At 35.0% G+C, this 27,589-nt stretch overlaps 3 protein-coding genes across 3 annotated transcripts; 2 read left to right on the top strand and 1 right to left on the bottom strand.

The window, feature by feature from the left end:
• Positions 1 to 506: 506 nt before the first annotated feature.
• On the top strand, positions 507 to 12,260 carry mTor (serine/threonine-protein kinase Tor). The gene is made up of 10 exons (XM_090111372.1): positions 507 to 875; positions 962 to 1,759; positions 2,316 to 4,897; positions 4,976 to 5,148; positions 5,220 to 5,505; positions 5,580 to 7,466; positions 8,013 to 8,228; positions 8,592 to 8,957; positions 9,299 to 9,613; positions 9,866 to 12,260. Exons 1-10 carry the CDS (start codon positions 656 to 658, stop codon positions 10,301 to 10,303), a joined length of 7,281 nt encoding a protein of 2,426 aa, XP_089967498.1. The 5' UTR covers positions 507 to 655; the 3' UTR covers positions 10,304 to 12,260.
• Positions 12,261 to 14,082: 1,822 nt separating this feature from the next.
• On the top strand, positions 14,083 to 16,406 carry LOC149901077 (cytidine deaminase-like). The gene is made up of 2 exons (XM_090112052.1): positions 14,083 to 14,195; positions 14,825 to 16,406. The coding sequence occupies exons 1-2, from the start codon at positions 14,144 to 14,146 to the stop codon at positions 15,247 to 15,249; spliced, it is 477 nt and encodes a 158-aa protein (XP_089968178.1). The 5' UTR covers positions 14,083 to 14,143; the 3' UTR covers positions 15,250 to 16,406.
• Positions 15,887 to 26,050, bottom strand: LOC149901078 (serine/threonine-protein kinase mTor-like). Its single transcript, XM_090112051.1, has 11 exons — positions 25,610 to 26,050; positions 24,422 to 25,192; positions 21,549 to 24,133; positions 21,249 to 21,412; positions 20,882 to 21,167; positions 19,054 to 20,795; positions 18,816 to 18,975; positions 18,207 to 18,422; positions 17,620 to 17,991; positions 16,870 to 17,184; positions 15,887 to 16,328 (listed from the first exon to the last, which is right to left on the bottom strand). Exons 1-11 carry the CDS (start codon positions 25,830 to 25,832, stop codon positions 15,894 to 15,896), a joined length of 7,269 nt encoding a protein of 2,422 aa, XP_089968177.1. The 5' UTR covers positions 25,833 to 26,050; the 3' UTR covers positions 15,887 to 15,893.
• Between the last annotated feature and the right edge of the window lie 1,539 nt (positions 26,051 to 27,589).

Below are 27,589 nucleotides of genomic sequence, written 5' to 3' on the forward strand. Positions count from 1 at the left end.
CAAATGAATGAAATATCGGTCAAATAACCATAGACTATACTATTTCAAAATCGGTCCTTTTTTGAAAATGATGAATTTTCAATTTTAATTTAATTATTATATTGGAAGCAATCCTAGAAATAGTATATTAATATTTAAAACAATCATCATTATTTGTTTTCTTTCATTTTCTATTCCATGAAAATGATTATTCTGATCATATATTTTAAAAGTATTCTTATTTTTTTAATTTAAACTAAGAAATTTTAAACAGATAATTACCAATTTCAAGCGAAAATTAACGGAAATTTGTAAAATAAGACTGTGTTTTGAAACTTATTACATACTTATAATAAAATACACAGATAAAATATGAACTGTATGCCAAAGATATTTTTTAAAAACATTTATCAGCTATCGCATCAACTTCACTCTCAAACCAAAACCAAAAGCTAAAGTCATAAACTAATATATAGTTATCTGTGGTCATAAACAATCTGTGGTCATAAAACGTCAAAGTAATAACGTGAGTTCAGTGTTTATTTATTTTTGGGAATAAAAATTTATAAGAACTGATCATTAATAAACTAGGTACTAATGACCGATTTGACCCAAGTCGTCTACAATTATATTAAAATGACTTAAGTGATAGTGTGCTGTAAATTATCTATCAAAGATGTCGAACCAGGTAGCTGCATTTGTAGCGGGTTTAAAATCCCGAAATGTGGATGTTCAAACGAAAACGGCAAGAGAATTGTATCACTTTGCTAAAACTGAGCTGCGTGAAGTTCCACAGGAAGAGCTTACTCAGTTTCTTGATGAGTTTAATCACCAAATATTTGAAATGGTTTCTAGCAATGATGTTCATGAGAAAAAAGGAGGTGTACTGGCGATAGGTTTGTATTATATTATTAAGTGAACATTACTCATCAATATTTTGATGTCATATTCGTAATAATTCATTAAAAAATATATTTTTCAGTATGTCTCATTGGAGGTGACTGTGATACTACAAAGACTAGAATCACTAGATTTGCTAATTACTTACGAAATCTCCTACCTTCATCCGATGCAGGAGTAATGGAATTAGCAGCTAAAACAGTTGGGCGTTTGGCAACTGTCTCCGGGGTCAAAAGAGCTGAATATGTAGAATTTGAAGTAAAAAGGGCATTTGAATGGCTTTCTGAAGAAAGAAACGAAGGCAGACGTCATTCAGCTGTTTTGCTATTAAAAGAACTTGCTATTGCTATGCCTACATATTTCTATCAACAAGTTTCTGGGTTCTTTGACCATATTCTTGTTGCGTTGAAAGATCCTAAACAGCAAATAAGGGAAGCAGCTGCCAAAGCTTTAAGAGCTGGTTTCGTAGTGACAGCTCAGCGAGAAACTGCAAAGCAATCTACAGCAAAGCCACAATGGTATATGCAGTGTTATGAAGAAGCAATGCTGTCCTTTGAAGATATTCCAATAAAAGAAAAGGGTATTACTAAAGAGGATCGGGTTCACGGAGGGCTCTTAATCTTGAATGAATTGTTAAGATGTTCTAATGCAATTTGGGAGAAAAAATATTCGCACTTAATGAGAAGCATTGATACTCAAAAAGATATAATAGTGTCCGATGATATTATTTTTATTAGCACTAAGCTCCACAGTCCTTCAGTAAAGAGAGGCTACTTGTGTGATGGATTTAAAACAGAAAATGTGCAATATCCAGTTCCCATATATGAATCTGAAGTATGTAAAAAACTTTTGTCCGAGAAAATTGAGAGGATTTGCCATGGTATGTAAATTTAAGTTTAAAAAATTTTTCAATCTTTCTTATTCTCCTATTAGGTTGGGGAAATTGAGTTTTGAAAAATAATTAATTATAGTAGAATGAAACCAATTGGAAAAGGAAGAGAATATAACAAAAAATAAGAGCAAAAATAAATTATTATCAATGCCTTTGCAGTGGTTCTATTTTACTATAGATAAAATGCATTTTTATCACTTAACAGCGCTCATGGCACTTGTGGATAACTTCTCTTCTATACATATAAAAGAGAGTCTGTGTTCCTACTTAATTATAATAATTCAAGAAATGCTAATTGGTTTGCTATTTTTTATTGGTTCAATTTTTCTCTGTATGGATAAGAATAACAACTTTTTAATTTTGATAAACTTAAAAAAAATTACACAGATAGAGCCAACAAAAGCAGCTGCAGAGAGCAGAATAAAAATAATGAATATTAATTAATATGTTTCGATAAGAGATGTTTTTTGTTTTCAATTATAATCGTTTAGTGACTTACAATTCAGTATTGTGTACAATATTATAATAATTCTATTTATTACAGATGTGATGGCCCAAAGGTTGTTGAAGCTCCAAGGAGTGCCACAAACACTTCTTGTTATAATCCCAAGACTAGCTGCATTCAATAAAGAATTATTCTTGAAGAAATATCTAAATTCAACTATGCATTACTTATTAACTTCAATAAGGAGTAGGGAGAAAGACAAAAACATGGCATTTACAACACTTGGCCTTATGGCAGCAGCTTTAGAGGGTGATATAAGAACTTTTATACCAAGAATTATGGATGTTATAAAGCAAGCATTGCCTGTAAGAGATTTTCAAACAAAGAAAAGGATATGGGTCGATCCATCTATATTTGCCTGTATAACATTGCTAAGTAGTGCTGTAAAAGATCTTGTTGTAAGGGACATTAAAGAAATACTCGATGCTATGTTTGCAACTGGTTTGAGCCCATCTTTAACAATATGCATGAAGGAGTTGAGTGAAAATTTACCCTCACTTAGAGCAGAAATATCAGAAGGCCTTTTGAATATGCTCTCTTTAGTACTTAGGAATAAACACTTTTTACATCCAGGAGTGCCTAGGAGTTTAGAACAACAAATGAGTAATATAACCCTTCCAATAGAACCACAGGACACTGCAAGCATTGTTTTAGCACTGAGTACACTAGGCACTTTTCATTTTGAAGGGCAACACAGTTTGCTCATGTTTGTCCGTAGATGTGCAGATCACTTCTTACAGAGTGATCAACAGGAAATAAGGGTTGAAGCTGTGAAAACATCAGCAAAACTTTTAGCAGATGCTGCAATTAGGACAATGAAAACACCTTCAAAGACACTCACCATGTTAACAGCAGAAGTTGTTGGCAAAATGCTAATTGTTTCCGTAACTGATCCTGATTACGAAGTGAGATACTGGGTACTTGAATCTCTGACACAAATTTTCGATACACATTTAGCGCAAATAGAAAATCTTAGTTTTCTGTTTATTGCTATGAATGACGAGCATTTAGAAATACGAGAATTAGCAATTTGTACCATTGGAAGATTGAGTACAGTTAATCCCGCATATGTAATGCCTGGTTTAAGAAAGACATTAATACAGTTTTTGACTGAACTTGAACATTCGGGAATGAGTCGTAATAAAGAGCAAGCTGCTAGAATGCTTGATAATCTTATTTTGCATGCCCCTAAACTTGTGAAACCTTACATGGAGACAATTCTAAATGTTCTGGTACCAAAATTGAAAGAACCTGATGTTAACCCAGGTGTTGTTATCAGTGTTCTTAAGGCAGTAGGAGATTTAGCTGATGTCCATGGTGATAACAGTGGGCTTAGGAAATGCCTTCCAGAACTTCTTACGATCCTTCTTGACTTACTTTCCGATGCAACTGCGACAGAAAAGCGAAGCGTGGCTCTATGGGCATTTGGACAACTAATTAGTGCAACAGGATATGTTGTTACCCCATATACAGACTATCCAAATTTAATGGATGTACTTCTAAATTTTCTGAAAACTGAACAACAACCGAAAGACAGACGTGAAACAATTCGAGTGTTGGGTCTACTGGGTGCGTTGGATCCTTATAAACATAAATTAACGAAAAGTAGAAAAGATGGGCAACCTAACTCAAGTTTAGTCCCAGTGGCTGATAGTAAAGCTGAAGAAAACAATTTTGACATAACTTCAAGTGAAATGTTGGTTTTGATGCCAACACCGGTGTTGGACGAATACTACCCAGCAATTGTCATTTCAACTCTCATGCGTATATTACGCGACCCCACACTTCAACAACACCATACAAGTGTTGTTCAGGCAGTTACATTTATTTTCCAATCCCTTGGTATTAAATGTGTTCCATATATTTCTCGAGTTACTCCTAGTCTCCTATATGTCGCTCGCGCTACGGATAACATTGCTTTCCGTGAGTTCCTATTTACACAGCTCGCTAAGTTAATTGCTATAGTTAAACAACATATTCGAAATTATTTGGACAAAATATTTGATCTTATCAAAGAATTTTGGACTCCTAACAGTCCTTTGCAGCCTACATTGATACTACTCGTAGAACATATTGCAATCGCACTTGGCTCAGAATTCAAGGTATACTTACCGCAATTAATGCCGCAGATACTTCGCGTTTTGGCGCATGATACTAGCAAGGATAGGGTTGTGACTGAAAAGTTGTTGTATGCATTACAAAAATTCGAAGATAACTTAGATGACTACATGCATTTAGTAATTCCTTCCATTGTAAAGTTATTTGATGCAACTGACTGTCCTATTCCTGTTGCGAAAGTCGCAATGGAAACAGTTGACTATTTGTCTGATTCATTAAACTATAGCGAACTAGTATCAAGAATAATTCATCCGCTCGTTCGTAGTTTGGACACTTGCTATGCTTTGCGCACAACAGCTATGGATACCTTGTGCGCTTTAATTGTTCAATTAGGTCGAAAATTCACCGACTTCATACCTCTTGTACAAAAGGTATTGGTAAAGCATAGGATCCAACATCAAAATTATGAACTATTGCTATCTAAGCTACAAACAACGCCAATGCTAACTTTGGAAGAATTTCTTCAAAGTACCAGAAGAAAACCGAGAAATAATAATCAAGAGGTTTGTGTCATATCTTTATTCAATGGTGACGTATTAAATAAACTGTGGTTTTTTATTTATAAATGTTAATATTTTCAGGCTCGTATTGTAGCATGTGACACATCGCAATCGATTCGAAAGCTTTACGTGAACGCGCAAAGTCTTAAAGTGGCGTGGACGGTCAGCAGTCGCGTATCCAAAGACGATTGGTTGGAATGGCTCAGACGTTTTAGTATCGGTCTGCTAACAGAATCACACAGCCCAGCATTAAGGTAAATGGCCAATTTACCTAAACATATATTGTTTCATAAGCCAATGGTCTATAATTTTTAATCTTTTCCAGAGCATGCCTTGCACTTGCACACAATTATTCGCAACTTTTGCGAGATTTGTTTAACGCGGCTTTCGTGTCGTGTTGGACAGAACTGGATAGTCGGTCACGCACAGAACTATCGAATGCATTAGAGCAAGCATTAACTGCTCCTGATGCTCCGGAATTAGCGCACACTGTTCTGAACTTAGCAGAATTTATGGAACATTGTGAAGGTGGAGCGCTACCTATATCCACGCATTTACTTGGCGAAAGAGCAATGCATTGCAGAGCGTATGCCAAAGCTTTACATTATAAAGTGAGTGATAATTTGCATGTTTGTTCAAACTCATTTTTGTTATTTAAAAAACTAAATTAATTTTAATTTAACAGGAAGAAGAATTCCGCAATGGAGCAACTTCTCAAGTTGTAGAGGCTTTGATACATATTAATAACAAACTCCAGCAAAAGGAAGCTGCGGAAGGACTACTGGAAAGAGTTATGACACAAAGAGAAGCAGGTGATACAAGCTTAAAGGTGCAGATTCGATGGTATGAGAAATTGCACAACTGGGAAAAGGCACTTAATCTATATGGAGAAAAACTAAGTAATGAAACGGACAATATTGATGCTTGCCTTGGAGAACTGCGATGTTTCGAAGCGTTAGGCGAATGGACTAAATTATATAACACTGTCTCGATGTGGTGGCCGCAAATGACTGACGAAGAAAAATTCAAAGCGGCAAGATTGGCTGCGGCTGCTTCTTGGGGTCTCAATGAATGGGATTCTATGTCTAATTATGTCAACTTCTTGCCCGAAAACACTCAAGACGGAGCTTTCTATAGAGCCGTTCTTAATATACACAACGGAGATTATAATGTATCGAAATTATATATCGATCAAGCACGCACATTGCTAGATTCTGAATTGACTGCCGTCGCTGGTGAGAGTTACCAAAGAGCGTACGGAGCATTAGTTAATGCTCAGCTGTTAGCGGAATTGGAAGAAGTTATAACATACAAATTAGTTCAAGAGCGAAGAGAATCGATTCGGCAAGCTTGGTGGACGAGGTTACAAGGTGGTCAAAGGCTGGTGGAAGATTGGAGTAAGATTCTACAAGTTCGCGGCTTAGTTTTAACGCCACAAGAAGACATGGCCACTTGGTTGAAATTCGCATCACTTTGCAGGAAGAGTGGTGCGCCGCGTCAAGCTCACAAAACGCTTGTGATGCTCCTAGGAATAGATCCCAGTGAAAATCGAGACAAACCGCTGCCAACCCACGAACCGAGGCTTACACTCGCGTACGCAAAGCATTTATGGGTAGCTGGTGATAAGCAACTAGCTTATGATCAATTACAGCGTTATGTAGACAATGTCGACAATGGTGATGCGGAACATTGCAGATTACTTGCTCGTTGTCACTTAAAGTTAGGGTCTTGGTGCGAGTCGTTGTCGGGAATTAATAGACAATCTATTAAAACGATCCTGCGCAATTACTCGGCTGCTACAGAACTTTCCTCCGATTGGTACAAAGCGTGGCACGCATGGGCATATATGAATTTCGAAACTGTACTATTTTACAAGCACCAAGAAGGAGATAATCCTCCAACTTCTGCAGATGTAAAAGCTTCTACTGAATACATACAAATGTACACAGTACCCGCAGTAGAAGGCTTCTTCAAGTCGATCAATTTATCGCATGGCAGTTCTCTCCAAGATACTTTGAGATTGTTAACATTGTGGTTTGACTATGGCCACCATCCGGCGGTGCACGAAGCACTCGTTGAAGGAATAAGAACTATCGAAATTAACGTGTGGCTTCAAGTCATTCCACAATTGATAGCTAGAATCGATATTCCGAGAGCTTTGGTGGGAAAGCTTATCCATTCTCTGCTCATAGATATTGGCAAGTCGCATCCCCAAGCGCTTGTTTATCCGCTAACCGTGGCTTCTAAATCTTCGTTTGTAGATCGTAAGAACGCTGCGAATCAAATTTTGAAATCAATGTGTACACATTCGATTAACTTGGTCAATCAAGCAGCGATGATATCGGAAGAACTAATTAGAGTTGCTATTTTGTGGCACGAACAGTGGCATGAGGCTTTAGAAGAAGCGTCTAGACTGTACTTTAGTGAGCACGATGTAAAGGCAATGTTCAAGACGTTAGAACCTTTGCATGCGATGTTAGAGCGCGGGCCGCAAACTTTGAAGGAAATATCATTCAGCACTGCGTATGGAAGGGATCTGAATGAAGCTCAAGAATGGTGCAATAGATTCAAGGTATGTATTTTAATTAACTTTTTGCAACTGCTCAAGTAAATTTTGAGTGTATTTTATCTTCTAGTATTTTAAAATTAGTGAATAAAATGTTTAATAATTATAAATCATTCCACCCTTGTATATATTTCAGCGTCTTCATTATATACGAAATAAGAATTATTGAAATCCTTTATTACGTTTCGTTTACCATTTACGTACAATAAACAAATAGAAACACATTCACGTTCAAACAGAGTCCGATACAAAACTCTGCCTATGTTTATATTAAGCAGAGTTTTGCAATGAGCGATACAATAGATTTGGTACATTACTGCCGTGACATAAAATGTTAAATTCAATAAATGTTTTATAAACTGCTCGTACATTTTTGAATCTAGTTGCTTATAATATGTAGTAGCTTCATTGTTTACGCGACTTTAGAAAATTAAAATTAAATTCCTACCATACTAAAAACGCCATTTATTAATGAATAAATCACCAATATGTGAGCGTAGACTATTTACAGTACAAGTAAACATATTATGTATTAATCATCACCAACAATAGGAGTCCGGTCAAGTCCGCGACCTGAATCAAGCTTGGGACTTGTACTACCACGTGTTCCGTCGTATCAGCCGGCAGCTGCCGCAGCTCACGTCGCTCGAGCTGCAGTACGTCAGCCCAAGGCTGCTGAGCTGCAGAGACCTTGAATTGGCTGTACCAGGCTCATATGTTCCAGATAGAGATTTGATACGGATTGCGCATATACAAAGTAGCTTGCAGGTAAGCATAAGGGGTAACTTGGGTTAAAAAATTGGATAAATTTGCTGGCGTCAGTCGAGCTGTAGAACGTTATTTTTCCATCACTTCCGTTTTACTTAGACATAAAAATTTTATTCTGTTTGAATAAAATTGTAAAGATTACTTTTATGTTTTATAATCGTCTTATAATTTGTGCATAATTGAAAAAAGATCATAATTGCTGCACTTTTATAATCAATTTTGTTGAGTTTAATTCAGCTAAATTATTTGGACACTTAAGAACAAATTAGTTAAGTTCGTAAAAAGCAAACATCAAGAAATTATAATTTTGAAACAAAGCATTTTTGACCAACATTTTCTGTCACAATAAATATTATTTGACAGGTGATAACATCAAAACAGCGGCCGCGTCGTCTATGCATACGGGGTTCGAACGGCAAGGACTACATGTTCCTGCTCAAGGGACACGAGGACCTGAGACAGGACGAGCGAGTGATGCAACTGTTCGGTCTCGTCAATACTCTGCTACAAGCCGACCCAGATACTTTCAGACGAGATCTGGCCATACAGAGATACGCTGTTATACCTCTGTCCACTAATTCTGGGTTAATAGGCTGGGTACCCCATTGTGATACACTGCACTCCCTGATTAGAGATTACAGGGATAAGAGGAAGATTCTGCTGAATATTGAACACAGAATCATGCAGAGGATGGCTTCGGATCTCGAGAAATTGATGCTGATGCAAAAGGTATGTAAAAATTATAGATATTATATAATTATTAATTTCTGCTTTTCTTGACTGTATAATGCACTGCATTATTTTTTTATACTTCAAAGCAAAGTTATGACGATGAACTATTTTAAATAATAATACGTATTGTATTATTAAAACGAAATATGTGCTACATATATTTTATTTTTGTTAAATTATATGTACGCACATAATAGTACATGAATTTCATGTATTTTTTTTTAATATTTCATTTAAAGTTTAAACTATTCGTTATTTTATTTTCCATATTGATTGTTAATATGTATGTTCATAGTTCCCAAAAAAGTGTTTTTACAAAATCCATACTATTTCCTCAGGTGGAAGTATTCGAGCACGCATTAGAGCACACAGCAGGGGACGATCTTGCCAAACTGCTATGGCTAAAGAGTCCCTCTTCAGAAGTGTGGTTCGAGCGTAGAACGAACTACACGCGGTCTCTAGCGGTCATGTCTATGGTGGGGTACATACTGGGGCTCGGGGACAGACATCCGTCGAATATCATGCTGGATAGAAAGACTGGGAAGTTCCTCCATATTGACTTTGGGGACTGCTTTGAAGTGGCTGTGACTAGGGATAAGTTCCCGGAGAAGATTCCGTTCAGATTGACCAGGATGCTCATTAATGCTATGGAGGTTAGTTCTGGTAGATTTTTAATTGAAATGGTATTTAAAATATATTCTGATAATTTTATGTCTCATTCTGTTTTGAGAGTTTGAAAGAAAGATTGAACACCACAGTTTTATAAACATTAACGTATAAATTTTGATTTTGTTTTTTAATTTAACATTACGATCTTGCACTTGCACTTTTTAAAGTTGAACCATCATATGAACTTCCAACATAAATTTCTAATTTTTATTTATTCTATTATTTTCTATCTCAAGGTGACGGGCATCGAAGGTACCTACAGACGAACATGCGAATCGGTGATGGAAGTGCTGCACCGACACAAGGACAGTGTCATGGCGGTGCTAGAAGCGTTCGTATACGATCCCCTCCTCAACTGGAGGCTCATAGATGCCGGGAGAAGGTCCAGGAATGATGCTGACCCATCATCAGCTGAAGGTGCATCCCCACAACCAAGTAGGAGTCGAGCCGCTCTAGGATTCAACGAAACCATAGACCAACCAGCGGAAACTAACCTCAACAAACGGGCATTGGCCATAGTGAATAGAGTTCGAGACAAACTCACAGGAAGGGACTTCCCGCATATAGACGATAATTGTGTGTCCGTTCAGAAACAAGTCGATCTGCTGATACAGCAAGCGACGAGTAACGAGAATCTCTGTCAGTGCTATGTGGGCTGGTGCCCGTTTTGGTAGATTGAGCCTTATGTACGGACGGATAAGGCTCAAAATTCGGTGCTTAAATTTTGCATTTAGTGACTGCGTTATTTGTCTTGAAAGATACGACTTGAATGAAATTAATATATGAGCTTTAAGCTTTTAATATTGTTATATTTATAATGAACATCCGTATAAATCAAATCGTTATTAAACGAATTGCGGTTTAAATTTATTTGCTGAACAATTTTGAAACATTCATGTCGTATCATTTTAAGACACTACGTTAAAATATATAGGAAATATTTTCTAATATTTTAAGATTTGGAGGAAATTTAGACAAGAAAATAAACTAAATAATTTGTGGTTAACTAAGTAAGTACTTTTAATGCATAGTAATTTGACTCTAGAGATAAACATGCCTAGTCGATTAAGGTTTGTGTTAATGTAGATTTATATTATTTTGCACTTCGTATCGGATTTATAATTAAACAGCAAAAATATATATTCTTCTGAAGTTATTGTAAATTGACATATATTTTGGAAAATTATAGCGTGATAGTATGTATAATATATTTTGTATGTATGTATAATATGTTTTTCGTAAGCACTTAACCTCTCAACCATCGAGCGGCCAGATCCGACCGCGACACAAAGGATTTTCTATTGTGTCTGTGATTCCGGGGCCTGATGGATTAAAATGTAATCACGTAAACTAAAAACATAATGACTCTATGATATCTATCCCGTCTCTTATGTAAGATCCCATTTTATTTTTACCTCTTTTTTTAAATCCCAATTCTATATAACCCGTATTCAAAAGCTTATTTTTTTCAACAAAATAACATTCAGACTGCTAAACATATGAATGCAAAATCCCATGCTCTAGATTTAAGAACTTTGCCGTTTTGCTGTATAGGAAACACTCCTACTTAAATATTAACAAATATAAATTACCCTTAAATACTAATCTGACATTTTCACTTAATTTAATTTGACGATATAACCACAGGAAGTGGAGATTCGCCGTTTTGGCATTAGTTCCTTGCAGTACCTAGTCAGACAATTAATCGAAAATAGAATTAAAATTGCTCTTATTTCTTATTGTGATAGCATAACAAGTACTCTATTTATATTTAATGGAAAAATACACGCCTCTTGTTAAAATGAGCGTGTGTGACGAGCACACGTGTTAGAAGTGAAACTTCTTTGGCAAGATTCGAAGATACGAAAATCGTCGCCTTACTCCATGACGTGTCGGTATTACTATGACGCGACCTTGAAATTTTACTCTCAACGCGCCTAGAGAAGTTTCACTTTAAAAATCCTATGCATATAAATAGTATGTAATAGAAATGTAATTGTAAGATATATATGAATAGGAATATGGGATACTTACTCATCGTACAAGCAGTCAAATTATTTTCTTTATTACTCCATTATTATGGGCATTTATAACTCAAATTGTAACGAGGCTATTAATTGATTCCCACGTACACAGCTTTTCTAAGTAAATTGAACATCTTATGACAAAAATTGGACTCGTTTCAATAATATGAAACAAGATATAATTACTATTAATATCGGTTTTAATTGACAAAAAAATACATTGTTTCATTGTTGACATTGCATATTTAATGTAAGATTTTAAATCATTTATAAATAATTGAGAGCCTATTGAAATCAACTGAAAACTACGTTTCATTGTCGATACTAAATTACATAAATTGATATTACTGCATGCAACGGGTCGATAAACTCAGTCACAACAAAGAGTAAAGATTTTCTAATGTGGCAATCGAACAAGAAATAAAACTAATGCTTTTATTCGCAAATGAATAATATATTATTACTTAGGTAACTGTGTACCTATTCTTAGGTTTAATTGCATTTGTGCATTTCTTTTTTTTCACCAAAATTGTTATTTTTCTAATTATTGTAAATATGTACGTGTAGGGGGTTTAAGTGATATATTTTATAAGTTTATAATCGTCACAAATAAGTTTTCAGTGTCCATTTGTATAATATGTAAGGTAGAGATAAACTACGATAACATGGCGCGCCCCTCCAAATTACTGTTTCAATGTGTGTAGTGACATCCTTACGAAGGAGTTTGTATGTAGTTGTACGTATTCGTCTTTAGTACTTTACGTCCAGATTTGTTGGTCAACTAATCATAAGTTGCCGAGCGCCCAAGACAACGCACGTGTCGTTTTCATAGAATACGTCAGTGCAGCGCCATTACTAATAATAATGAGCGATTAGAGCGTGACTAGTCGAGCAACAAATCCGTGGATTTGTTTTTGTTTGACGGCCGTCTCATTACGCACACATGCGTTGGGAATCTTGGTGGTGCATTGTAAATACTTTCACAAATACTTTCAAACGTTTTGAATTTTGGAGGGGCGCGCCATGTTATCGTAGTTTATCTCTTATTCCTTCCAGCAATTTGTTGACTTCAAATTACACATGCTTAATTTTATATTATTGCGATTTAATAAGAGTTTTTTAACCGTCAACTTAATTTAATAGCTTAGCTGCAATCAAAAACTACAATCGCTGTAGTAAACCTCTAAAAATCTACAAATATGTACCACGCTCCCTCAACTAAGGCAGTGTTAACTGAACTTAAGCTCATTGTTTTAAATTATTATACTCATTATAATAAATGTGTAAAAGAAATCATTTTGAAAAGCCTTCAGAAGCACTAGAGTGTTGTTGCGTAGTTACAAATAATTTGAATAATCCATAGAATAAAATTCTATTATGTTATCCATTGTATAATATTAATTAATTGGCTTCACATTATTAAATATGTTTAAGATAAAAGGTGAAATTTTTCAGGAATTTTATATACATGTTTCTGTTTAATTTAAGATCTTAAAGAACTGTGACGATAGTTTTTGTTTACTTATATTTCTACTTATAACTAAAGGTTAGTAGTTAATATAATTATATATTTAAGGATTTGTTGTTTTTGTTGTATTCATATAAGCCATACTACATATAATTAGTAACTAATTATTGGTAAACAAATATCGTGCTACTTTTTTCAATGTATATAGTTATAGCATAATAAATATAAATTGGTTTATTCGTACCAGATGTTTTATTTCTTAGTCACTCTTCCCTTATTTCCTACCTCTAAGATCTAGTGTTGTTACAAGTTCGAATTTATTTAAACAATAAAAAAGCGCTTGATTACGATCTCGCACAGATTATGAATAGAGAGACTTAGATAGAAGCAAAGTGCGATTTTTTTCAGATTGGTTCATAAAATAAGTGCTTAGTGCTATGTAATATTATTTCCAATATCATTAGCAATTAAAATTCGGTGGTGTTGAAACTACCCCGTACAATAGAATAATAAGTAGGTATTAATTATGTACCTTGAAGAGATTAGAGAACATAAATACCATTACCCTTTAAAGGAACTCTTTTTTAGCTAGTGAAGGGTTTACATTTCATAACTGCAGAAGGTCGTTAAGCCTTATAAATTCTTGTCTGTTTCCTTTTTTGTCAAAAATGCAATGCAGCATGCATTTGAAAAAAAAATATCTTGAATAGTTAAGTAAATAGTAGGTACACATATACATTGAATATTTTGTATAATATTCGTGAGGTAGAGAATTTTTTAAAGCTTTAGATTCAAATCCATGTGCTCGAAAGTGTAGTTTTTGAACCCAAAGATCTTATGAGTAAAGTTCACCATAAACAATACATATAATTGATATGTTATCAAATGTAATAGGCCCATTCAATCAAAAACATTGTATCTAATCAACGATGGTTAGCTTTAATCTATCGTAATCAGTATGCCGACGACCGTTCTCAACGTCGGGCGACTCCACCGCATTTCGTATTTTACATCGATACACGATGTCAAATACGCAGGTGAACTCTTTTACCGTACGAGACTTTAACTCTTTAAGTAAGTGTTTTTTATTTAATTTAGAATAGTGAATTGTTAAGAAATAGGTTCAGATATGATATAATAGAATTTATAATGTCTTTGCGATGTTACGTTTTATGAATTTAGCGAGGAAAATGAAAGCTATTTTTGTTTGGGACGACCTCAATATCATTGAAAGTAAATAGAAGAGACTGAAATGCATTATGTTAAACTCTATTAAGGATAATAATAATTAAAATTCCTGAATTTATTTTAATATTAAAAGACGTAAACTCATTTTATTTATAAGTTTAACTTTCCTGTGTTAATATCATTATAATAAAAAGAATGATAAGTTAATATTCTTATCGTTAATCGAGATTAAAATTATTAATTCACCTCGTAACACCCAAACAGTTGCTAGGTTTCATGATTCAAACAAATTATCTACATGAGTTTACAGTATGTATATATTATATGTATATGTACCTACTCAAATATTCTGAAAATCTGCCTGCTAGGTTTGGTGTCAGAAAATTGTATTAAATCTATTAATTAATATTATTTAAATTACTGCGTTATTTTATTATTTACAAAATAATGTACATATTGGCTAGTATACCACATTATATATTATGTTTACGATAATTATCAACTTTGGCTTTCAGGTGACACTGTACAAAATTTAATTCGGGAAGCAGTTGAAATACGGAAAAGGGCGTACTGTCCGTATTCAAATTTCGCCGTGGGCGCGGCGTTAATTACGGAAGAAGATTCGAAGGTTTACTCCGGATGTAATATAGAGAATTCAACTATGACACCTTCCATTTGTGCTGAGCGAGCAGCGATTCCAAAAGCTGTGTGTGACGGTTATTTAAAGTTTAAGACTATAGCAGTGGTGGCTCATCAGCAGGATTCCTACACAGCGCCTTGTGGTGTGTGCAGACAGGCTCTCAGTGAATTCCGTGGGAGCGACGGTGATATCGAAATATATTTAAGCAAACCGACTATGGACAAAGTTCTGTGCACAAAATTGTCAGAAATTTTACCGCTTTCGTTCGTCAGTTTTAAGGAAGATAATGTTATTTCGTAAAAGGTGATATTGTGATATATGAAGGAAATATAAACAACGTTTTTCGCATATTGTCTTTATTAAGATATAACAATACATAGCTAAATATTAGGTTAAATATTATATACACACAATTATTTAAAAATGTAACTAGAGACAGTTAAAAATGCTTCATAGCTATAATTAAATAAGGACTTTCCCTACAGACTATACGATTTAGTTATAAAGGTATCGAGTTACATGTCAATGCTATCATCATATCATTAAAACCGACTTCTATTAACAAATACAGCTTTGTGAAGTTAATACGCAATAAAATATTTTAAATGCCGTTGTAAATGAACACGATAAGGTAAAATGTTCCCTACTAGAACATAAATTCTATTACTAGCAAAAGGCCAAAAATAATAATGGGTTATTGTAAAGAGCAATAAAGTACATTTACCAGTTTAAATACAAAAGGTAGTAAAAGTACTGTTAACTCAAGGCTAAGTGTAGGTAAATGGCATTCACTATATCATCAATCAACAATACGAACGAGAAGTTTAAATAGTCAAACTATAAATTAATAAGAGCTTAATAATACTATTCATAAAAAATGTTATATTTAAAACATAAATGCCTCTACAAATATCTTTAACTTACATAAAATGACCAGAAATAAACTACCAAAACGGACACCAGCCTATATAACACTGGCACAAATTCTCATTATTGGTAGCGATCTTTATCAACAAGTCGACCTGCTTGGGGACACTTACAACCGCTTCAATGTTCGGAAAGTCTCTTCCTGTTAGTTTATCCCTAATCCTGTTCAATATGGCAAGAGCTCGCTTATTAAGATTAGATTCTGGCGGCATTTCCAAAGATTCATAGTGCAGTTGATTCCGACTTCTGCTCGGAAGGGAATATGAGATGTCCATGTCGGAAGAAAACGTGGATTCGGTTAGAGAATGTTTGTCGTTGTCTATGAGCCGCCAGTTGAGCAGCGGGTCATAGACAAACGCCTCTAGCACCGCCATTACGCTGTCTCTATGCTTGTGGAGCACGTGCATTACCGATTCGCACGTGAAACGATACGTTCCCTCAATACCGGTTACCTGTGGGAAAATATAATACAACAGTTTATAGATACATATTTGTATTTTCGATCATAATAAATGAGAAATATATTGGGAGCACATTGTCAATTTGTTTTTTCATTTCATACCATACCTACTTTTAAATATGAACGGTAAAGTCATCATAGTATTTAAACGTAAAATTTAAACTCTGCAGGTGTGTGTAAATGCGTCACTTGTCCCACAAAAACCTTTGAATAATTTTGATAAGTTTCTTTACAAACACACTATACTGATTTTAGTGGTATAATAATCTTTATATAAACAAGATTTAAATACATATAACCTTCTCAGAGGTTTGTTATCTTAATTAATGTTAATCCATTGAGCCGTTAGCTGTACACTATTTACAACAAAATAGACAATAGTTAATATACTGCATATTACATAATATGTATTAGCATTTATCATATTAATTTTTGCGCTCTTGTCATCATTCGGACAACTACAACTACACACCAACTTAAGTATAAACATACACTATACAAAAACTACCATAAGTAAAGATCATAACACTAACCTCCATAGCATTAATGAGCATCCTGGTCAGCCTAAACGGAATCTTTTCCGGGAACCTCTCTCTAGTCTGCGTCACTTCGAAGCAGTCTCCGAAATCAATGTGCAGGACTTTCCCAGTGACTCTATGTAACATTATATTCGACGGATGTCTGTCTCCCAGCCCCAGTATGTACCCCACCATGGACATGACCGCTAGAGACCGCGTGTAGTTCGTTCTACGCTCGAACCACGCTTCTGCTGAAGGACTCTTTAGCCATAAGAGCCTGGCTAAATCATTCCCTGGTGTTTGGGATAGCGTGTATTCGAATACTTCCACCTGGATTTTGGAAGATGTATAAGTATTAGACACCGGTTTTTGTAACATAGATTATTTTTATATTTTTTTGGTAAATTATCATGTTTGTACCTTAAAATACTTGACGAATTAAAAATAGTTTATCAAGTAAGTAAATATAGATAATGATGATATAGTTATCTAAATTGTCGGAAATGATTTTTAATTAGGATGGTATAATATTAAATATAATGTGGGATTTTATTTGTATCATTTGTAAGTTAAGGATATTGAGACAACAAGAAACACAGCACTTTAAAAATAGTATCACTCAACACCATAACACTGTCTAGGTTCTCCTTTAACTGATAAATGTGGCAGCAACGATGAATTCGAGATTTCTTTTTTCATAAGAAGTAATATAATAGGACTCTTGAAACGATTTTTGACAACAATAATGGAATCCATAAAATTCACCTTGTGCTTCAACAGCAGCTTCTGATAGTCCGACGACATCCGCAGCATAATTTGCTGTTCCGTGTTCAGCGCCATCTTGTTCGACTTCTTATCCCTATAGTCACTTATAAGATTATATAGCGTATCACACTGCGGCACCCAACCAATAAGACCAGAGTTAGGTGACAGAGGAACAACAGCATATCTTTGTATGGCCAGATCATGTCTGTAAGTGTTAGAGTCAGCTTGTAGGAGAGTATTGACAAGACCGAACAGTTGCATCACTCGCTCGTCCTGTCTCAGGTCCTCGTGTCCCTTGAGTAGGAACATGTACTGTCGCCCGTCAGATCCTTGGATTGTAAGGCGACGCGGTCGCTGCTTTGATTTTATTACCTGTTTAAACGAAATATGCATGATTTGTTTTAACAAAAAAAAAAAAAATTAACATTTTTTCTCCTTCTTCTCATGTAAGTGGAATTAAAGGTTTTATATCGATGCTAATAACATAAAGCTGAGTTTTTTTTTTTGTTTGACATCAAGAACAATTGAATTGACAAAAAATATTTTGAAAATTCACCACACATAACCTAAATCTACAAAAAACTAACCTGCAAATGGCTCTTAATATGCGATATTCTTATAATCTTCTCGTTGGGCACATACGAGCCCGGCACAGCGAGCTCAAGGTCCGTGCAAGTATGCAGACTCTTGCTGACGTACTGCAGTTCGAGCGACGTGTGCGAGCGGAACTGCGCACCAATACGACGAACCACGTGGCAGTAGAGATCCCACGCTTCGTTCAAGTAACGGTCCTCGTTTGTTTCCTGGAAGATCACGCAATTTTTATTTCTATAGCAATAATATAATTTATAAATATACTAGCTTTCCGCCCGCGGCTTCGCTCGCTTTGTCTAAAACTTAATAAATTATATACTAAAACCAACTTGAATCTATCTATTAAAAAGCCGTATTACAATCCGTTGCGTTGATTTTAAGATTTTAGCATACATAGTATAGGGACAGAGAAAGCTACTTTGTTTTATAAATATGTAGTGTTATAAATACTTTGAGAATATAAAATAATTAGTCTCGCTTCAGGTTCGACGACGAAAAATGTTTTTTTTTAAAGAATACAAAAGTAATAAATCCATTTTTTACGCTGTAGTATTATTTATTTTATTATACAATAAATTTAACTCTTAAAAAAGCGGCGTTACCTTATAAAGTTCACACCAACGCTGTGCTTCTTGTAAATCTCTTCCATACATTTGTAAGAACGAAACTTCCTTTAATGTTTCTGGTGGCCTGTCCAACATTGCATGCATTTTATCCAACGTTCTAAACATGCCTCTGTAGTCTTTGTCACTAAAGTATAACCTAAAAAAGAAAACAATGAAATAATTTTGTTTTACCTAGTTTAAATAAACACATAAAATGAAAAGGCTAGTTACATACCTTGATGCGTCCTCCAATGCAGTGTAAACTTGATCATGCCACAACATAGCAATCTTAATCAATTCTTCAGAAATAATAGCAGCTTCGCTGACTAAAGTCTGAGAGTGTGTACACATGGTTTTAAGGATATAATTCGCTGCATTTTTTCGTGTTACAAAAGAAGATTTCGTTGCAACTGTAAGAGGATAGACTAACGCTTGGGGATGCAACTTTCCAATATCTATCAAAAGAATATGCACCAATTTGGCCACCAGACTCCTGGGTGAATCAATCCGAGCAATCAACTGCGGTATCACTTGCAACCATATCTTTACGTCTATCTGTCTTATGCCTTCAAAGAGAGCGTCATAAATTGCTGTGTGATGTCCGTGATCAAACCATAATGTGAGAAGCCGTAAAGTATCCTGTAATGAGTTTCCATTTGAAAGGCTGATGGATTTAAAGAAGCCTTCAATCGCAGGAATGGTATATGTGTTGATAAAGTCAGGCCTTGATACTTTTTTATCCCCCGACCCACCAGCCACACTGCTTTCCGATAAATTGTCTTGTTGTTTATAAAACAATACAGTTTCGAAATTCATACATGCCCATGCGTGGCAAGCTTTGTACCATTCGGGAGCTAGAAGAGTTGCCGCAGCAAAATTTCTTAGTATTTCCGGAATTGATAGCTCGTTGATTTCCTGTAGAGATTCACACCAAGAACCGAGTTTTAAATGACAACGAGCAAGTAATCTACATTGTTCCTCATTTTCACCTTCTGTATTATCAACGAAGCGCTGTAACACTTCATATGCGTACCGCTTATTTCCGGCATCCCAAATATTTTTACCGTACGCAAGTATTACTCTCGGATCTTGTGTTTGTAATAGGACTTCTGGATTTGTAACTGGGTCTGCTCCCAAAATGGATAATATGATTTTATGAGCCTGATTAACAGATCCAGATTTACGACACAAAGAAGCAAATTTAAGCCACGTTTGGAATTCTTCCAAAGGTGAAGTTACTAGGCTTCGAATTTGCAACATTTTTCTCCAATCTTCGACCAAACGCTGTCCTCCTTGAAGTCTAGTCGACCACATTTTATGAATTGTACTCCTTCTTTCTTCAACTAGTTTGTACGTCATGACTTCTTCCAATTCTGTTAAAAGCTGTGCATTGACAAGAGCGCCATACGATCTCTGGTAACTTTCGCCAATCACTGCTGACATTTCACTGTCCAATATAGTTCTAGCTGAATCTATGTAATGTCTCGACTCAGACCAAGATCCTTCATGAATTGCGAGAACAGCTCTATAAAATTCTCCATCCAAGGTGTCTTCCGGCACAAACTTAACATACTTTTTCATAGAATCCCATTCCTGTAAACCCCATGACGCGGCAGCTGCAATCTTAGCAGATTTCTTTTGCATGTCCTCTTCCATATTTTCCCACTGATCAGCATTTATGGTGTAAATCTTTCGCCATTCACCCATGGCTTCTAAGCATCGCATCATACCTAATTTAGACTCATTATCCTGTGGTTCAACTTCAAGCTTTTTATTATACAGATCTAACGCCTGTTCCCAATTATGCAGCTTTTCATACCATCGCACGTGAACATTTAGTGTGCAGTCTCCATTCTTTTTCTGCATTATAACTTTTTCAAGTAGTCCATTGGCTGATTCTTTTTGTTGCAATTTATTATTAATGTGAATTAGAGCTTCCACAACCTGTGTTGTTGGATTTCGTCTATATTCTTCTTCCTGCCAAGATAAATTCAATTTAATAAAAAAATTCCGAAAAGCATTGAGATTATAATGCATGTAATATTGTAAGTTTTTTTTATTACCTTATAGTACAGTGCTTTAGCGTACGCCCGACAAGTAATCGCCGTATCGCCTAGCAATTTAATAGAGATAGGCAAAGCGCCTTTATCACAGTGTTCCAAAAACTCTGCCAAGTTTAGTACAGCAAGTGATATTTCTGGCGCGTCGGGAACTGTGAGAGCTCTTTCAAGCGCAAAAACAAGTTCTGTACGCGGCTGTTCAGCCAACTCCGTCCAACAAGACATGAATGCTGCGTTAAATATGTCGCTAGCCAGTTGAGAATAATTCTGAGCTAGACTGGCACATGCTCTGAAAATAACATGATATTTTAATTATTTATTTCACTTCAATGATACATAACGCAAAATATTCTACCTTTTATAATCTTACCTTATAGCTGGACTGTTCGATTCAGTTAATAGGCCGAGACTGAACTGTCGTAGCCATTCTAACCAATCATCTTTCGATATAACATTATTTACTGACCAACACTTTTTCAAATTTTGCACATTTAAAACTAACTTTTGAATGTTCTGTGTATCTGTGGTTACAACCTAAAATACAAAATATCTTATAAGAATAAATCGTAATTAACAAAGAATAAAAAGTACAAAATTCCTACCTCACATAATAAAATTGAAATTATATTCCATATTTTATTTTAGGGCACAAGCCGTATTTAATACTTACATCAGTCTTTTGATTCCGCAGTCTAGACCTAGTTTCGTCCAAATAGTCGTCATCCGATGCTAGTGTCGATACGACTTGCAATCTTGATACCAGCACAGTGTAGTTAGGACATTGTATTTTATGCTTCGTGATAATTCTATCAACTGAATTTATGTAATCTATGTACTCACGACCAAATTGTACGATCAACGCACAAAGAGTATTCATTGCTGTTTGCCGTAAGGTTGGGTTATTATCCAACACCCTCACAAGCCCTTGTATCAGGACTGCTGAATATGGCTTTAGGTACAAATAGATAGACAAATGCTCAATCGTTTCCATTGCCAATTTAGATATGTGTGTTGGTATATTTCTACCATCGAATAATGCAGTTATGGCTGGCACTACAGCCAAAAGAACATCATCGAGATTATTTTCGAATTTCTGAATAGCTATTAATAGTTTTTCTGTTAAGAACCTATCTTTGCTCTTATCATATCTCAACACGCGTAGTATATTGGGCAGGATTTTTCTAAGGTAGACTTTAAATTCTGCACCAATTGCAACTGTTATGTGTTCAACCAGTAAGATGAGTGTTGGTTGTAGCTGACTTTCTGGTGTCCAATACTCGCGGATTAAATCCAATATGTCTTCTAAATAGGCGCGAATGTGTATTTTTACAACTGATATTAACTGGGCAAGTTGCGTAAATAAAAACTCGCGGAAGTTATTATTATCTGTGTTCCGAATCACATACAGAAGACTTGGTGTAACACGGGAAATATATGGGACACATTTGATACCCAATGTTTGGAAAATAAAAGTAACAGAATGTACAACACTTGTATGATGTTGCGCTAGTAAGGGATCACGTAAAATACGCATCAGAGAAGTAACAGCAATGGCTGGATAAAACTCATCCAAAACGATTGGTGACATGTTTACAAACATTTCACTGACATTGGCATCAAAATTATCCACAGTTGCAGTTGTTTCAGGAATGGCAATCAAAGTTGAAATAGTTTGGAAATCTATTAAGCCTTGATTGACTCGGTGTTGATAGGGATCTAGGGCTCCCAAAAGTCCTAAAATGCGAATAGTCTCCCTTCTATCCCTACTATTATGCTCAGTTTTCAGAATATTTAGAAGCATATCCATTAGATTGGGATGTTCCATGTATGGTGTGATTACATGCCCAACTGCACTAATCACTTGGCCAAATGACCATAACGCGACACTTCTTTTCTCTGGCTGATTTGGGTCAGAAAGAATTTCAAGTTGTATTGTTATCAATTCTGGTAACCATTCCTTCAAAGCTGTACCACCACCATTTACTTCTGCTAAATCACCAATGGCTTTTAATATGATTGAAACCATTACAGCATTGCTACCTTCTTCTTTTAATTTGGGTACCAGTATCTTAAGAATTGTATCAACGAATTGTCTCGTAATTCTCGGCGCATTTGTAATTATGTTATTCACCATTCTTAGCGATTGTTCTTTATTGCGAGCTGATTCAGAGTATTGCAGTTCTAGTAAAATTTGAACGAATAATTGTCGTAATATCGGTGTAGTATAGCTGGGATTCATGTTACTCAGTCGCCCAATAACGCATAATGCTAATTCTCCAACATCGCTGTTTGAATCATTTACGGATATGAACAGGCAATTCAGATGTTCTTCTGTAGCCAGATATTTATCATAAATGGGATTGGTGAATACTTCAAGCACTTTGTAACGAATTTCATGATCGAAATCAGATCTGCCGATCGCAAGGAGTTTGCCCAGTGTCTCGTCCACTAAAATGTTTAATGTTCGCGAATTCGTTTGCGAACATCGTTCCACCGCCTTTACCAATAACTTCGCAATAGTTTTAACAGATTCCAATCTGACTTCATGCTGTTCACTTTGTAGATAATGATCTGTGCACCTCCTAATAAAGGACATAAGTGTATTATTCCATTCAAAGTCGAATGTGGCTAGAGTCCGTAACGCTAGAACCAATTTCGCGGTATCGTTTGGCTCCAAAACCAGGAGAGTTGATAGTGAATACGCGATTTGCGATTCATTATTACTGTCACTGGAGGTATAGGGTTTCTTTCGCAATATCAAAGAGAGCATGTTAAGAAGTCTATTTGTAATTTCCTTTTTCAATGATGGCACATTTTGACTGAGCTCTTTAAAGCATGTAGTCAATTGTGGGCTTAAACCTGTTGCACACATTGGATCTAATAGGTCCTTAAGCTCATTTGCAATACTTTCTTTCATTGCAAAGCCTAATAACGTAACACATTTCAACAGTGGAGTGTCAATACCATTTCTTTTTTTGGCATCTTTCATTGGTAATGTGGTTTTGATAATTTCTATAATTCTGTTTAGATACTGCTGAATGTCATCCTCAACAGCTACACATATAAGACCGAGTGTTGTGAAAGCCATGGCCCTCTCCTTTTCCCTGCCACATAAGAATGTAATAAGGTGGTTTATTGTTGATTTTAAGTGCTTTTTAGCAAATGCTTCACGGTTGAATGCTGCAAGTCTTGGTATTATTAACAGGAGCATCTGATGTACATTGTGTGATCTTGATATTTGTTGAGCCATTATATCTAGAAATAATATAGAAAACAGAATTGTAATTTGTAATATTTTTTCTCTAATATTATTGAAATGTATTTAGAATTCACAATTATTTAAGAAAAAACTCATTGAACATTTCAATTGGATATTTATCATTAGATAATCTTAATACCATTTAATTCATTTGTGTCAGGCATCCAACTAATATTAAGGACATATATAACATACATGCATAAAATCACAACTACCCACTAAATAATTTGATTCAAAATATGTACTTTAATTTTGCAGAATTACAAGTTTAATGTAATACATACCACTAGACATTTTATCATATTTCTCAGCAATTAACTGCCTACAAATACTTGATTCCAGAATAATAGGTGTCTGGCTCTTGTCTCCTGGATAATTCTGGTAATTCCAGGCACATTGCACCTTAGGATTGAAAGATGACATTTCATCTGACACATCTTGTTCTGCATCAAGTTTTTGCATCAAATCTGTGTATTTCTTCTCCCAAGTGGAGTTAGAACAACGCAACAGTTCATTCAATATTAACAATGCTCCATGAACATTGTCATCTCTGCTCAAACCTCTATCCCTGATTGAATGATCACTGAATGAAGATGTGGCTTCTTCATAACACTGGATATACCAATGTGCTCTTTTATATTGAGCTGGAACTTCCCTCTGTGATGTAACCACAAACGCAGCCCTCAATGCTTTAGCAGCAACTTCTCTTATCTGTTCCTTAGGATCTCGTAATGCAATTCTTATGTGATTGAAGAACCCATTGATATGTTGATAGAAGTATGAAGGCATAGCAATTGCTAGTTCTCGTAAAATAAAGCAAGCAGAAAATCTCTTTGCCTCGCTTCTCTCTTCAGCGAGCCATTCATAGGCTCGTTTTATTTCATTCTCTACATATTCACCTCTCTTAATACCTAATGATACAGTAATGCGACCCATAGTTTTTGCTGCCAACTCCAGAATACTGATGTCATTTGAGGGAAAAATGTTACGCAAGTAATGTGCATATCGAGACACTCTTGCTTTATTTAGTTCTGTATCACCACTTATTAGGCAAACTGAAAAAAGAATAAAATTGCTCAATCAATCTATTGGCTTTGTTTTAATGTTCAACATTTCAATTGAAATATAAGATATTGAAGTTGAGATACAATATTAATAATATGGAAACTGAAAATCTTATATTTTCAAGTAGAAAAGTATAGTAAAGTAGAGGGGATCAGAAGATTCATTTTCATTTAATCTAAAGGCACATAAATGTAAAATTCAGTCATAGTAAAAAATTTTAACTGTTATGATTTGTAACACATAACATTTTTTAATCCAAATATATCCTGCAAATTTCACATTATTGGGTATAGACATTTCATTTATTTATTTCTCTCTACATTTATTACTACTAAGTATAGAAGATTAATAGCAATCATTTATTTATCCTAAATAACTTTGCAAATAAATATAAAATATTATAATACCTATGGTCAGGATACCAGCTTTCTTTTCATTGTTATCATAACTAGAAGTCAGAATATGTATTTGCTGATTGAAATCATCGAGCACTTGAGTTAGAGTCTCTTGGGACATTTCTCTTAGTTCAGTTCGCACGAAATGCAAGAGCTCACGAATGGCTTTGTGCCTCGTCTCAAAATTCCGAGACTTGAGGCCAGTTGCAAAATCTAAAACTTGGTAGTTGGCCATTGTTTTGCTTAATAAACTACAGTTTCAAAGACTCCAAAACCTTTTATTAACTATAAGCCCTTTATTACGGCTTCAATGTCGAAGCATTCACATGTTTATGTCATTGTTATTCTTACTTATATAATTATCGTTTACACTGTAAATACTATAAACAACAAACTTTAATTAATGAGAAATTGAAATATTATTTTATTTTAACCTCATTTAGCATATTTTTTATTTCATGGTGGCAGTACACATTGGGCCAACGTGTTGGGCCAACGGGTTGGGCCAACGTGTAGAGAGCTACTTGGCGGTATGTTGGCTTCATTAGCCTAGTTGGCGCCAATATTGGCAGGCCAACCGAATGTTGTCGGTTTTTTGTGCACACATCAAAGGATCTTGGCGCGCTCCACAAACAGCGTTCACACGTTGGTGTCTTGTTCAGTTTGTTGTTACTCGTCAGCGGAGACAGTATCGTTGCGCGTCAATGAAATTTACGTTTAACCATGTTCCGATAGCGATGGCGGCGCCGAGGTTTTACAATTCGTAGAATTGTATCGACATGAAGGAATAATTTGGAATCCACGGCATGAACTACACAAAAATAAAACCATATGACTCAAAAAATTAGATGTTCTATTTTCTATTTATTATATTATTCTAGATGTTTTTCTTATCTCACTTTCATACAATGCGATAAAAAAATGAATATATTTATAAAATGAGTAAAATAGTATTAAAAAGTTACTTGTTCTTAAAAATTAAATAACAATATACAATGAGCATGATTTTGATCAAATTGTGCTTTATTACATAAATAATATTATCATTTAATATAATAATATCTAAAATCTAATCTTTAAAGTTTCGTTTTATAGGTAGTTAAAATTAAATTAAATGTACCTAAACATTTTAAAATTTAAACATTTGAAAAAATCTAAACATAATAATGTTTTATTTATACAGATATAAAAAAAGGACAATAGAGATTGGAAAATGGTATCATCGCAGACGGCAGAGTACACTCATTGTTATTGATGCACATGTACGTAATAATTAAACGCACTGTATATAAATAAATTGCCGCGGCTGCAAGAACTTCTACGGACTACGTCCATCCTTGAAGCGCCAATGCAGAATGATCAGTACGCCAATGTGTGAACAGGAATCTTGATATCCTTCATTTTTTCCCAACACGTTGGCCCAACGCCTTGGCCCCATGTGTACTGCCGCTATCAGGATTTTTTTGTAAACAAACTAAAAGTCCAATTGACATGAGACATTGAAAGATTCAATTTTTTTTTTTCACGCAAAATGAATAAGGGCACGGGTACTTATAGATTCGCCCGAAACCCATTCAATGATTTTGTGTTTTCAACACGTTTTCAATCCTTAGAGTATATATAGTATACTATATCTATACTCTAAGTTTCAATCACATTTTCAATGATAATAAAATATAATGTTTCTGTAACAAAAAAAGACACAAAAAGTCTTTACTGTTTTCATGCAAAATGCAAATGTAAAGTTCACAAAGCAAGTATAGGTAAATAAAGTTGATATGATTTGAAAGTGATTTTAAACCAACGTGTTTCTTGCTGGTCCTTCTCTGTAGAAACTGCTTTTCGAAGCGGCGATAAAAAGTGTATTTTGACGATTTAAAAGTGCTTTTTAGATTTAAAAGAAATCAAGTAAAATTAATAAATGCTGCTGGTGTTGAGTTTGAGATTGAATTTAAGAGCTATGCAAGAACTATCTGTCGCATTCTTCGCATT

The sequence above is a fragment of the Colias eurytheme genome, chromosome 17 (genome assembly GCF_061535395.1).
Source record: "Colias eurytheme isolate Ceu_HAF_F1 chromosome 17, ilColEury1 Martin Lab GWU primary, whole genome shotgun sequence".
Classification (NCBI taxonomy): domain Eukaryota; kingdom Metazoa; phylum Arthropoda; class Insecta; order Lepidoptera; family Pieridae; genus Colias; species Colias eurytheme.